The 14,837-nt window shown below is 43.0% G+C and overlaps 1 protein-coding gene across 1 annotated transcript; it reads right to left on the bottom strand.

Moving 5' to 3' along the window:
* Nucleotides 1-6,374: 6,374 nt before the first annotated feature.
* Nucleotides 6,375-7,298, bottom strand: LOC138652271 (olfactory receptor 1M1-like). The gene has a single exon (XM_069743040.1). The coding sequence runs from the start codon at nucleotides 7,296-7,298 to the stop codon at nucleotides 6,375-6,377; it is 924 nt and encodes a 307-aa protein (XP_069599141.1).
* Nucleotides 7,299-14,837: the final 7,539 nt, after the last annotated feature.

The following is a 14,837-nucleotide window of genomic DNA, read 5'->3' as shown; positions in this document are numbered from 1 at the left end:
AACATTGAGAGATAGAATACCAAAAATAAAATCCAGAAAATCACATTGTATAAATTATATAAATTTGTTTGGATTTTGCAGTTAAAAATACAGTAAGTATTTTATCCCCTACCAACCATTAAGGCTATGTGCACACGTAGAATTGTCCACTGCAGATTTTTCCGCAGCGGATTTGATAAATCCGCAGGGCAAAAACACCGCATTTTTCCTGCGGATTTACCGCGTTTTTTTGTGCGCATTCCACTGCGGTTTTACACCTGCGGTTTTCTATTATGGAGCAGGTGTAAAATCGCAGCGGATTCCGCACAAAGAATTGACATGCAGCGGAATGTAAACCGCTGCGTTTCCGCGCATGATGCGCGGAAAAAAAAACGCATCATGTGCACAAAAATTGCAGAATGCATTCTAAATTATGGATGCATAATGTATGCGTTTTTTGCGTTTTTATAGCAAAAAACGCAAAAAATCTGCAACGTGTGCACGCAGCCTTATAAGTTAGTAAGTTTTCACATTTGTAAATATTAATATGCCTGTCACTCTCACTATCTTTGAAATTGGGGCAAAGTGCTTCAATTTTTTTTGTAGGATTAAACAATACAGTAATGTAGATCATCGGGCCGAACTGAAATATTACAAGATTACATCTCTGTATGTGATTTATTATTTCACCATTCTTGTGTTAAACCCCAAGATTTACAGTAATTTCCCGCTGAAAAAGCAGATGTGATGGTATCAGTCGCCCCTAGGCGTCACTAAGGTCACAGGGAATGCCTTTTCCTGCCTTTTGATCTGACATTAGATATATGGATAATCAGGCTGACATATACAGAAGTGCCTCCATTATTGACCTCTCTTATGTAATACAGTAGCGGGGTCTATAAGGGCACAGCTGAGTGTAATTGTCTGATAACTGCAGGCCCTGCTTAGGTGCAGCTGTAGCTATATCTGGCCTTAAAGGGAACCTGTCACCCCCAAAATCGCAGGTGAGGTAAGCCCACCGGCATCAGGGGCTTATCTCCAGCACTCTGTAATGCATTCTGTAATGCTGTAGATAAGCCCCGATGTATCCTGGAAGATGAGAAAAAGAGGTTAGATTATACTCACCCCGGGGCGGTCCGATAGGCATCGCAGTCCAGTCCGGTCTGGGGCCTCCCATCTTATGATGACATCCCCTTCTTGTAGTCACGCACCAGCACAGGCATACTTTGTCATGTTGAGGGCAGAGCAAAGTACTGCAGTGCGCAGGCTCTGGGTGAGGTCAGAGAGGCCCAGCACCTGCGCACTGCAGTACTTTGCTCTGCCCTCAACAGGACAAAGTACGCCTGCGCCGGAGCCGCAGCGTGAAGACAAGAAGAGAACGTCATCATAAGAAGATGGGAGGCCCCGGACCGCGACACCCATCATACCGGGACCACCCCTGGGTGAGTATAATCTAACCTCTTTTTCTCATCTTTCAGGATACATCGGGGGCTTATCTACAGCATTACAGAATGCATTACAGAGTGCTGGAGATAAGCCCCCGATGCCGGTGGGCTTACCTCACCTTTGATTTTAGCGGTGACAGGTTCCCTTTAAAGCTTAAATGTTTCATGTGACTCTACACTGTACAGGCTGGCGTGTGTAACACTTGCTTCCATTATATGACTTTGATTCCAATATTTTTCAGCAGTTTTTACCTCTGCAGGCTCAATCTCCAATTTTCACTTGTCCCTGCGTTAGTGGGTGCAGACAAGCTGTATTGTTGTCTCCCATACATACACTGTGTGCAGAATTATTAGGCAAGTTGTATTTTAAAGGATTATTTTTATTATTGATCAACACCTATGTTCTCAATCAACCCAAAATACTCATAAATATCAAAGCTTACCGTAATATTTTTGGAAGTTGGAGTGTTTTTTTTTTAGATTTGGCTCTTAGGAGGATATCTGTTTGTGCAGGTAACTATTACTGTGCAGAATTATTAGGCAACTTAATAAAAAAAATTATTGCCATCTCACTTGTTTATTTTCACCAGGTAAACCAATATAACTGCACAAAATGTAGAAATAAACATGTCTGACATGCAAAAACAAAACCCCCAAACATTAGTGCCCAATATAGCCCCCTTTCTTTCTGATGACGCTCGGCAGCCTCCATCCATAGATTCTGTCAGTTGCTTGATCTGTTTACGACCAACATTGGTGCAGCAGCCACCACAACCTCCAGACACTGCTCCGAGAGGTGGACTGTTCTCCCTCCCTGTAGATCTCACATCTCACACAGGTTCTCTATGGGGTTCAGATCAGGTGAACAAGGGGCCATGTCATTATTTGTTCTTCTCTGAGACCTTTACTGGCCAGCCATGCTGTGGAGTAGTTGGAGGCCTGTGATGGAGCATTGTCATTTCTTGAACGATACCGACTTCTTCCTGTACCACTGCTTGAAGAAGTCTTCCAGAAACTGGCAGTAGGTCTGGGAGTTGAGCTTCACTCCATCCTCAACCTGAAAAGGTCCCACAAGTTCATCTTTGGGGATCCCAGCCCATACCAGTATTCCAAGTCCTGGAACACAGCGAAATACTTCCGGGACATAGTGCGCCGGCACATGTGCACTAATGCTTTTTGGCTTTGCCCGCAGTTGGGCAAAGCATACTGCGCGTGCGCAAGATGAGATTGCACTGCGCACGCATGTACTACGGATGAAACCTTATCAAATTCAAGACAATATTGCGGCCAGCGGGAAAGAAAGGGGTGCATGAAAGAACAGAAAACACCGCCCATCTGACCATTAACAGAGCCCGCCAAATTCAGGTGACAGAGTCCCTTTAACAAAATGCAAAGTGAATGAATAAGAGACATCTAAATCCCTTCAATTTGTGGTTTGACCGGCATTTCCCTTCCAAACAGCCCTGATTCTTTATACACTTGCAGGTGACAATGCTCAGCATTTTCATAGGTAGTTTGTAATAAAAACAGCTGTGTAGAAGGCTTAAAACTGAGCGAGGAACAGAAAGGTGAGATTGTGGAAGACCATTTCATGTCACACTTCATACACCATGGCAAAACGGAGCACAACAAGACACAAGGTACAAATACTACATCAGCAAGGATTCTCCCCGCCAAAGATTTTTTTTGAGCAAAAGATGTTTTAAAGAAGCACAGAGAAATGGGCAACGTTAAATACCATAAACCCAGTGATTTGCCAAGGAAGCTTAGTGCAGTAGAAGATGGCACCATGCTTACTAAAATATGAAGATGTCCGGCAGTGCCATCAATTCAGAACTAGCCGCCAGCAGTGGGACCAGCTACACCCATCTCATGTTCAGAGACGTCTGGGTACAAGGGCTCTTCATGGAAGAGTTGCAGTCAGACAATGGGGACGAGCACTGGGATTTGTAAGATATTACATGTGGATCATGAAATGGTTTTGCCAATGTGGTTTTACCCCTTTATTCATTTTTAAGTGAGTCCTCTCCAGGAGCAACAAAAGTAAAAGCCATCGATATGGAAGTTGAAACCAATCATGCCTTCGGCATACCAAAGAGATTGTTGAATTGTGCCCCTGTCCTTCCCTATGCTGAATAAACCAAGACGCTGATGAATGCTTGAAAAAGCGGAGAGAAGATAACAACAAGTAATCCCCTGAACTAGCAGAAAGCTAAGAGATGGAGAAAAGCTCCCTGAAAACTGCACTGTGTTCAAGTTGGAACCTCGGAGCAGTTGTGGATGGCCAGGGTCTCTGATGTCATCGTGGCGCAGTCTGATGTCATCGTGGCGCAGTCTGATGTCATCGTGGCGCAGTCTGATGTCATCGTGGCGCAGTCTGATGTCATCGTGGCGCAGTCTGATGTCATCGGGTCACTGTCTGTTTTTGTTTTGTTTGTTTTTTTCATTTTAGATTTGCATTACCAATTTTGATCCAATGTTGGATCAAAATCGGACAATTCTTCATTGTTTAACCCTCGTACGTGTAATTTGAATGTGAATGAGGCCTAAGACAGGAAATCGCTAATGAGTTGGAGGAGATACAGGTGGCGTGAAATGATCATAGGGTGTCGGTGCTGTCGTCCCACCACAGTGTTTGCACTAATTAAAGAGAACTTTTATGGATGGTAAGCCGATGGATGATTGCTGTGAATTATTTTATATTGCTGGAATGGATTTCAAAATAGGGTCTGCCATAATGTAAGGATTGCCCCCATCCTGAAAATGGCTTGCATGCATGAGAAGATACAGCACGCTTCAGACTGGACAAAGTTGCAGCCTTTCAGAGGAGGAAAACAAACTCTAAGACAAGACGAGAACTTTCTCCGCTCATGGTAATGGACTAGCTGACTGTAAGAATTCTGCCAGTGACTGCAGTGTTTCCACAGGCCACAAGTATATGTCATTGTAGACCTCTGAACCAAATTTGCATCCAGGACCAGACCAGAGTCAGCCGCACAGGCCCCATGGAGGTTAATCTGGCCTCATGGTTGCCCTATTGCAGTCAGACCAGTGGATGAGAGTTGTGCATTTTCCTTATGTGGGACACTCAGCACAATACACCTCCCGAGAAATGGGACTTAAAAGTGCCCTAATCGGACCCTATTTGACAACTTTGTAAGACGCGGACAGGTGTCCAGACTACGTCGGTTGTATTGTTGTCCGACAACATACTTTAGTGCATTCGTCCACAGGTTATATCCTGCTGATGTTTGCATGTGATGATGGCAGTATACAGTATAAAATGGGGGGGCATCAAAGGAAAGCACCGGAAATGTACAACTTTGCTCACCCGGCCATGGTACAGCAAACTCCTTCATTGATCTTTTTGTGATATTTCCATATATATCTACAAGCAGTAAGCCTTACCATGGAGCCTGTTGTAGAGACCACATTGAAATCTTACAATGTTTTCGCAGTACATCTGTTATTTATTTTACCAATTTTATTTTAAACCTCCCAAACTTAGAATGATTTCGCCTTGCAGACAAGGAAGTGTGATACCACCATGTACCACTGAGCGTCACTCCGATGACGGAGAATTTGTGAATTCCTTGCCCTTATGGTCGCCGTGATCCAATATATTATGTGAATTTATAAGTGCATGAGTTTGACATGATGAAGATGGGCGTTTCCACAAGGAAAAACAATAACTCCGTAACTCTCCATCAACGGCCACACACCGCTACCCCGCTCTGCACAAAGGCGGCCTATGAGCCCCGAAAGAGCCGTACGCAGACAAGTGTCTTTACTTTAGGAATGGGTTTGGGTAAATATCCTTACGGCCCCCATACACATTAGATAACCTTGTCCGAACCTACTGCTATGGGGTCTATAATGGCCCCCAGCAGATGATGTCCAGGTAGAGAAGGATCTGGCATGTACAATCTCAGACTCTTGTTCTAGAGATGAGCCGCCACCTGGAAAACCTCTGATATGGGGGGTTAGGAGATATAGCTGTCAGTCAGATAACTGATTTATTGTGTTTTGGGGGGCTTTAGTCATTTTGAAGGGTTTGTTAAAGAGTCAGACTAGTAGTCGCTCCTATAGGTGACACAACAGACCTTGCTAATTTGGATTCCCTTTCCCCAAGGAGCATTGCTTGGCCTATAAGTCTCCTTACTCCAGATGTAGTCTCCATAATAAGATATAACCACCACCTCCCAAAATTGATTTATAACATATACAGGAATGTCTCCTAATATTAATTTCCCTAATATAATATCCTTCCGTAAGGCCCCGATTAAACAAGACCATCATTGTTCACAACACTCTTGATGACGGGTTAGGGCGGTGTCAGAGGCGTCTGATTCATTAACAGACTGAAGTAACGGGAGTAAGACTTGTAGCATAATGTGTGGCACAGATAGTCATGAATTAGTCGAGTATTCGTCACCAGGCCCCTTTTCCTGAATCCGCTCCATCCATTATTGCGATGCCAAATTAGTCTTAAAAGTACCAAACGTCACAATGTTTGGTACGACCTCATGTGCAAAAATTTTGTGAAAATTCAAAACATAACACTTTTATGAATTAGGGCCCAAGTGTCTTAAGTACCGGTGCCATCTTGTACACAAGTGTCACTTTGTCATTAGACTGTACCCTAACATTTGTGTGTGTCCTTTTCATATACCCCAAACATCATTTTTCCATTGTCCAGTACCTTTTCTCAGTGTATCATTGTCATATACCCCAATCTCATTGTGCTAACTTCTTACTGCAAAAAAATAATTTCCATTTATTATCAGCAATAGGAGATCTTGAATATAGTGCAAAATAAAACAAAAGCATTTGAAACTTGCAGAACTTTTCATTTTTGGAGATCACGCTTTATTTTCACAGGGCAGGATTCCTGTTCTTTGCATTTTGTTATTGTTTCTGCAAACCCTTTTTTTTTTTTGCTTTTTTTTTTCACTTTAAACAAACCATTTTTGCAAATGTTGCTTTGATCTCTTGGTTTCGCAATGTGTATATTAAAGGGTTGAGAAAAGGGATGACGACTGTGTACATTAAGGAGAGAATCTTTAAGGCAATCATCGAGCGTCCAGTGGTCGGCACCATATATATAGCAATAAGCGATAAGTAATATATAGAGACGACGGTGAGATGAGAGCTGCAAGTAGAGAACGCCTTCTGCCGTCCCGTCACTGTCGGGATCTTCATGATGACCACCGCTATACAGACATAGCTGACAATGATGGTCATGAAGGGTAACAGGGTCACCGGAGCCGTCAGGATGAGATCAATGCTTTTTAACAATCGAGTATCGGAACAGGAAAGCTGAAGGATGGGAACAAAGTCACAGAAGAAATGGTCAATGACGTTCTCGCCACAAAAGTTCAGTCTAGACATCAGAACTGCAATGATTAATGTGATACCAAAGCTCAGACCCCAAGAAGCCGCCACGAGGAGGTGCCTCCGCCTGGGGTCCATAACTGGTGTATAAGACAGGGGCTGACAGATCGCCAAGTATCGATCATAAGACATGACTGTCAGAAGGAGACATTCGGCTCCAGTAGTTGCCCCAAAGAACTGGAACTGGGTGATGCATTCAGGGAATGACATGGCTCGGCCATTTCTCAAGATGATGTGCAGAAGACTGGGCACGATGTCCGTGGTGAGGAGCATGTCGCACATAGACAGGTGGCAGAGGAAGAAGTACATGGGGGAGTCTAGGAGGTGACTGGAGGAGACCAGAGCTAAAATAATGAGGTTCCCAATCAAGCACAGAGCGTAAATCAGCAAACACAGCAAGAACAGAGGGATCTGAAGACCGTGGAGACCCCCGAAGCCAAGGAGGAAGAATTCAATGACTACTGTATGGTTCTTCTTCATTCTGTGGTAATCAGATTGGATATGTCATAGCCTTAATGAAAACAGTAAATTCTGATGCTAAAGTCTGCGTCTATGTGATTGTGGCCAATGCAGTCGCACAAGGAACATGGACGTAACCGGCTGCGGTGGAGTAAAGCTCAGGTGATCACGTCCTGGTGTCCATCTGTAAAAAGTGAAAGATCAGAATGATGACACGATCCCTGCTTACATCGTAGCACTACATCTTCTGGTTTATGGTTACAGCGTACGGGAATGGTGCATCAATATTCCTAAATTAAGGTGGCGAGAACCCCGACCTCCTCACACTTTGCAGGAAAAGGGATGAGGTTCCTCTCTTGGTTTTCACCTACATTTGTCGACATGTTTATGAACATCAGCACCACGCGTCTGGGTGACACCGATTTATTATTATAAGAAGCCAATCTATTCAAGATGATGTTATTAGTGGAGAGGAACCGCCACAATGTCAGATGTTTGGGATTGTAATGGATGGAATGAAAGCTGCCCTATTAATGGGTCCTTATGATCGCTATTAGCAGACTTATTTATGAATTTAATAGTTTGGGAACGTTTATATGGTTATATAGGTAGCAGCGTGGTGTAATAAAATTAGCTTACACTTATCTGTGCCTTTGCCTGACATTGCCATCTCCGTGTGCGGTTCCACCATTACTCCAAAGCAACATGCCCGCTGCCTTGAAGTCATCCTTGATTCTGACCTTTCATTCACCCCCCACATCCGATCACTGGCTCGCTCTTCTTACCTGCATCTCAAAAACATTTCTAGAATTCGCCCTTTTCTTACTTTCGACTCTGCAAAAACTCTGACTGTTTCACTTATTCATTCTCGTCTGGACTATTGTAACTCTCTACTAATCGGTCTCCCTCTTGCAAAACTTTCCCCGCTCCAATGTCCTGAATGCTGCAGCCAGGATCATATTCCTCACCAACCGTTACACCGATGCCTCTACCCTGTGCCAGTCATTACACTGGCTACCCATCCACTCCAGAATCCAGTACAAAACTACTACCCTCATCCACAAAGCACTCCATGGCTCAGCACCACCCTACATCTCCTCCCTGGTCTCAGCCTACCACCCTACCCGTGCCCTCCGCTCCGCTAATGACCTCAGGTTAGCATCCTCAATAATCAGAACCTCCCACTCCCGTCTCCAAGACTTTACACGTGCTGCGCCGATTCTTTGGAATGCACTACCTAGGTTAATACGATTAATCCCCAATCCCCACAGTTTTAAGCGTGCCCTAAAAACTCATTTGTTCAGACTGGCCTACCGCCTCAATGCATTAACCTAACGATCCCTGTGTGGCCTATTTATAATAAAAAAAAAAAAAAAAAAAGGTTCCTCGCATCATGTTCTCATACACTTTATGCAGTATTAGCCCTCTGTGTCTGTACTGCTACATACTTAGGCAGGAAACTGGTTCATGCAGCTTTACATGAACACCTGAGCCTTACACTATAGCTGGTCCGAATAACTAAAGCAATTGTTACCATCCCCCTCTCGTGTCTCCCCTTTTCCCCATAGTTTGTAAGCTTGCGAGCAGCAGGGCCCTCATTCCTCCTGGTATCTGTTTTGAACTGTATTTCTGTTATGCTGTAATGTCTATTGTCTGTACAAGTCCCCTCTATAATTTGTAAAGCGCTGCGGAATATGTTGGCGCTATATAAATAAAATTATTATTATTATTATTATTATTATCTGTGGCTGCCAGAGCGACTAATGGACTTAAAAGGTCTCCGCTCACTTACATGAACTCACGTGAGGAAAGGGACGTGTCCCCTTGAGTTTGTCGATGATGTGAAGATTTTCTAAGCCTTGTTTAAACAAGATGTTAAAGAAATATAAATATAATAAAAGACGGTCTCCACAAATGACTCCGAAATCATGACTGGTCTACTTTGCTCTGTGCTGCCTGCTCGTTGTGGACTATCGAGCTTCTACTTGGTTCCCACCTCCACCATTGCTGAGCAGTTACATCGTCCATGAAGAAGTGGCCCCTCAGGAACGCTGTCCAACTATGGCTCCCAAACACCCTGCCTCTTTGGAACGGCCATCATCAACATGACGGGGTCGATGGATTCGGGATACTGTGGCTGATTTCTCTGCTCATGGACGGTTGTTTATCCAACTCTTGAAAGAGATTTCATGGTTTGTAGACTATTATGTCCTAATCTTAATGGATGACTCTTCCATTACTGTGTAGTGGGCTGTAGCTGCAGACAGAATCGTCTGAAAGAAGCAAATACTAGTACATGAGATACTGGATACAGGAATGGCCGCCTCGTAGATTCCTAATAATGGCTTATCAGTGGTGTAAATGGCTGAACTCAAGGGAAAGCTTTTATCCGAACACACAGGTTCCATATGGGGAGCCCCTGCTAGGTGCGAGGAGAGGGGTCCTGCCTGTATGATGCCATCGCTCTGCCCTGAAAGATGTCAATCAGTACATAATTCCCCCTTACTAACCGAGGAAATGACTGGTGCCTGTGGTCATCTGTATGGGTTATATGGCTCGGCCGTCTGTATAGGTTATATGGCTCGGCCGTCTGTATGGGTTTTTATGGCTCGGCCGTCTGTATAGGTTTTTATGGCTCGGCCGTCTGTATAGGTTTTTATGGCTCGGCCGTCTGTATAGGTTTTTATGGCTCGGCCGTCTGTATGGATTACTTAACTATATACGAGTTGGCGACTCTAGGTTCAGCACCTGTTCACACTGAGTCTATGTTTGGATGTGCAGGTCAGGTTTTTGAAATGTATTCTTTAGCCTTCTGATCGTGCACTCCGCCTCCTAGCTTCAGGTGTTTTAATTACAGCAGGTCCAATACCCCTCCACAGTGAGTGAGAATTTTAGCCTAAGAAGAGGTTTCACATGTACCCATTCAGATGGAGACGTTTATTCTCAGCGAGGTAAGGCAAGTTTAGGACCTGGTATAAGAGAGATGCCATAAAGTGGCTACGAGGTACACATAAAATTGGCCATTTTTATGCGCTAAACGCTCTCATTTTTCATATTTCTAGTGCAGTAATGCAGTTCAAATTTCGTATTTCAAGTTTGCATGTTTTGGCGCTGCAGTGTGCTGCCTCATTTACTTGACTATATACGAGTTGGCGACTCTGGGTTCAGCACCTGTTCACACTTAGTCTATGTTTGGATGTGCCGGTCAGGTTTTTGAAATGTATGGATTATATGGCTCGGCTGTCTGTACAGTATAGGTTTTATGGCTCCCGCCAGATCGCAGCAGGAAATTCAGACATCCAATTCATCTATTCATTCATTGACAGTTTCCATCCGTCTTTAATCACTTTAACTCCCATCGCCGACTCCCAGTAAACTCCTGTCTTACATTAACAAGAGCCTGACATAATTACATCAAGTTCAACTGTTTCCAACCAGTTATACACGATCAATAGCTTATTTAACCCTCCGTCACATACAACTGATCTGACAGGCGCTTCTCTTTTACTTTCATTTCTCCTTCCTCACCAGATTGTGAGGAAACCCCCTCCATCCAGGTAGTCTCCTGTCTCTTGAAGGTCTGTGAAACCTGATATCACAGTTGGATTTCAGAGCTTCAGGGGAGAGGATATAGCTGCACAGATCTCTCAGGCTCATTGTATGTGAATACGTCACATTCAGTAAGGTTGGTATTTTATGTTTTTATTCATCACAATAGTTTATTTAGCTTGTTTTATGAATGTATAGCACAAAATGTGAGGATATTTCATATAAATAAGGGAGATTTTATAAAAGAAAGTGTGCTGCTCAGGCATATACAGTAGTTCCCTAACATATTCCTTCTCTTGCTTCAGATTATCTGCTGAAATGGAGAGGAAAATGTACAATTTATCCAAACAACTTGACGTTGAGGAAGTAACAAACATGCTGTTAGATGATAGAGACCTCACACTGAATGAGGATTTAGGAGAGGAAAGTGAGATTGATTCTCATGATGAGGTGGAAGAATGTGTCCTGGATTCTGAAACAGAGCAAGATGGTGACAGTGGTGAGGATGAAGAAGTTGGATCATATTATATTGGAAAAGAGAAAAATACTAAATGGAACAAGAAGCCATTCCAGAAAAAACGTAGGGAACCTTTAAACATTATTACTCACCTTCCTGCAGTAATAGGAACTGCACGTAATGCAAAAACTGCAGTTGAATGCTGGAACAGTATATTTACAGATGACATTCTGGACTCTATTGTCACATATACCAACCACTATATAGACATTATAAAGGACAAGTACATCTGCAACAGAACCATCAAGCCCACAGATGAAATAGAACTGCGTGCTTTTTTTGGATTACTGTACCTTGCAGAAGCTTATAGGGCAAATAGACAAAGTTTGGAGGAACTTTGGGGTAAAGATGGGGATGGAGTTGAAAAATTTAGCCTTGTTATGTCCATAAACAGATTCAAGATTCTAATTCGTTGCCTTCGGTTTGACGACAGAACTACCCGAACCGAACGCAAAACACATGACCGACTGCTCCAATTCGTGATATATTTCAAAGATTTGTTGTAAACTGTAAACAAAGTTATTACCCTGGAGAGAATCTCACTATTGACGAAATGCTCCCTGGTTTTCGTGGTAGATGTGCCTTTCGTCAATATATTCCATCAAAGCCAAACAAATATGGAATAAAAATTTATGCCCTTGTTGATGCCAGTAAGACCTACACTTACAACCTGGAAGTTTATGCAGGAAAACAACCAGAAGGTCCTTACTGTGTGAGCAACAAACCCATTGATGTTGTAAAAAGACTGGCTGAACCCTTATTTGGATCAGGTCGCAATATTACAGCTGACAATTGGTTTACAAGTTGTGATCTGATTGATTATCTGAAAATTCAGAAGCTGTCATATGTGGGAACTGTAAGAAAAAACAAAAGGGAATTGCCGCCACAGTTTGTAAGTGTGAAAGAGAGACAACAGTACAGCAGTATGTTTGCATTCCATAATGGAAAGGCTTTAGTTTCCTATGTACCACATGCCAAAAAAATCGTACTTCTTCTATCAACACTTCATGATGATGCTGCCATCGATCCTGGGACTGGGGCAGAAAAAAAACCGGAGATAATTACATTTTACAATGCCACCAAAGGGGGTGTGGATACAGCAGATCAGATGTGCTCCACTTTCAACGTCAGCAGAAACATCAAACGCTGGCCAATGGTCATATTTTTTGCTATGTTGAATTTGGGTGGTATAAATTCACAAGTAATTTATCTTGAAAACAAGCTTGAACCACTCCGTAGACGATTGTATCTGAAAAAATTGGCCCATGAACTAGTACTTGGAGAGCTACGCAGGAGAAGCGTGAAAACAATCGGTATCCCCTCTCGCCTTCAAGTTCAGCTCAAAAGGTTCCGCCCAGAAGATGATGGTGAAAAGTCACCATCTGCACCACCTGCCAAACGGAAAGCGGAACCAGAAGGCTTTCAAATTATGAATGTCTCAAATGTCATAAAGCAATTTGCCTGACACATGCAAAAATGGTGTGTAATTCTTGCTATTTGCTCTGCAAGTGTGACTTTTCTGGGGAAACCTCAGCATCTACTTCTGATTGAATATGTTTTTAATAGTACTTAAGGTACCTTAAAATTAAGTTTGTGTTCAAAAATTTTCTTTGTACATTTTTTTGAGAGAGTCGAACTGGGGACTATTTGGCGGGAGTTTTGAAAAGTTTGTATTTCATAGTTATTAGTTTTATGTTAAGTAAATGTTTTTTTTTGCAACTGATTATGTGTAGTCTCTTTTATTACATCCCTATGAAGGTCACTGATCACTTTTAGAGCACTGAAATTGCAAACATTAGATATTATAGGTATTTTTCCAGCAGGCGCCTGACAGGCACATTGTATGTGAACTCGTTAGTCCAAATATTGTATGTGACGGAGGGTTAAAACCCAGATTGTCCTTCGTAAGGTCCTAGGAAGGAATAAATCCGGCACCAGTCCTTTGTATTGACCACACGAGGAGTCCCACTTTTTTCAGCAGTAGACAGATGGTGAAGAATGAAGGAAACCTTCCATGAGACCACCCAGTCTGGACGGACCGCGCCAAACCCACCAGGGTTAGTCCCAATCATTGATCAGACTCTTAGGAAGGGAAACAGAGTATCTTCCCCGGCCTTCACATGGCGCTGAGATTCCGAATAAAGGGTTAACCTGTTATTATTATTATTATTATTTACCTGTGGCAGGAAGAATCTGATTGGCTTGTAAGATCTCCCCAAGGAACGTCACATGGGGGTCAAACATGGGGTCATTCAACAATAAGAACATATGACCGGAACAAGAAAGAACAGAGATAAGGTTAAGAAGTTAAAGAAAAACAAGAAATAAGGAGAAGGAAAAAAATTAGGCAGAAAATTCCGGTGCACTTTTTGCAACTGAAACCTAGTTTGTGATTTACGATGGCGTTAGAAGGAAAGACTAAGCTTGATGTGAATGTGCAGCATAATAAGAGTCTGGAGAAAGAATAAGGCCACGTTCACACGGTCAGTATTCGGTCAGTATTTTTCATCAGTATCTGTAGCCAGCAGTGGGTGATAAATACAGAAGTGGTGCAGATGTTTCTATTATACTTTTCCTCTGATTGTTCCACTCCTGATTTTGGCTACAAATACTGATGTAAAATACTGAAAGTTGTCTCCTACCACCAACACTGACATCTTTACATAAGGCTAAGTGGTCTTCATGCCCCGGGGCCGGGTGCGGCCATTACCTCTACATCCCCTGTAGTAGCCCCCCAGTCCGGGACGGCACAGTGGATCCCACTGATTTTAATAGCTTTACATAAACCTGTAATGCCTCCATAGTCAGACACTCGTCTTTATTAATAGTCTGAGACCTTGCGGCCATTTTCCTGTACACACCTCATATATTCTTCTTACCTTTAGTGATAGATTATTTTGTGTGATCAGTGGTATCAGTGGAGCCGTCACGCTGGGGTAACACCAGTATACGGCTGTCACGCTCCCATCACACGCTGGTTACACTTCCATACTTGTCTATATAATACTCCCATCATCCCCAGTGACTCCAGGAATCAGTAGATCGGGTCCCTCTTGTCTCATTATTTATATGTTTTGTTTCTTTTTTAGAATAATGTTTTGAGCAGGGAAATCATCGGCCCCCTTGGACAGACCTCATTACCTGATGTTTACACCATGATACATTGAGCGACACATACGGCCTTTACCTAGATTGTTATAATCGGGGTCCGGACTGTTTACCAGTCACCCCAATGTGACCAAAGTCATAGCTATATAATGAGACTTGGCACTAGCTCCCCTCGGATCTCCTCATCATGTCCCCCTCTATAAAGCTATTGTGTTTGTAGTGTCATTTGCTTGTTTATAACATACCTGTCATTTCAGGTAACTGTCCAGAATAATCTGCTGGGCGTGAACACGAGGAACTGCACTTTCTGGCCATGAGATGATTGCCTAATTATCTGTAACGTTCCTTTCTCTCTGAGCTTGAGATCTCTCTGCTTTCCTGTCTCT

The sequence above is a fragment of the Ranitomeya imitator genome, chromosome 10 (genome assembly GCF_032444005.1).
Source record: "Ranitomeya imitator isolate aRanImi1 chromosome 10, aRanImi1.pri, whole genome shotgun sequence".
Taxonomy (NCBI): Eukaryota; Metazoa; Chordata; class Amphibia; order Anura; family Dendrobatidae; genus Ranitomeya; species Ranitomeya imitator.
The sequence above is the reverse complement of the archived record's forward strand: the minus strand, read 5'-3'. Positions and strand labels throughout refer to the sequence as shown.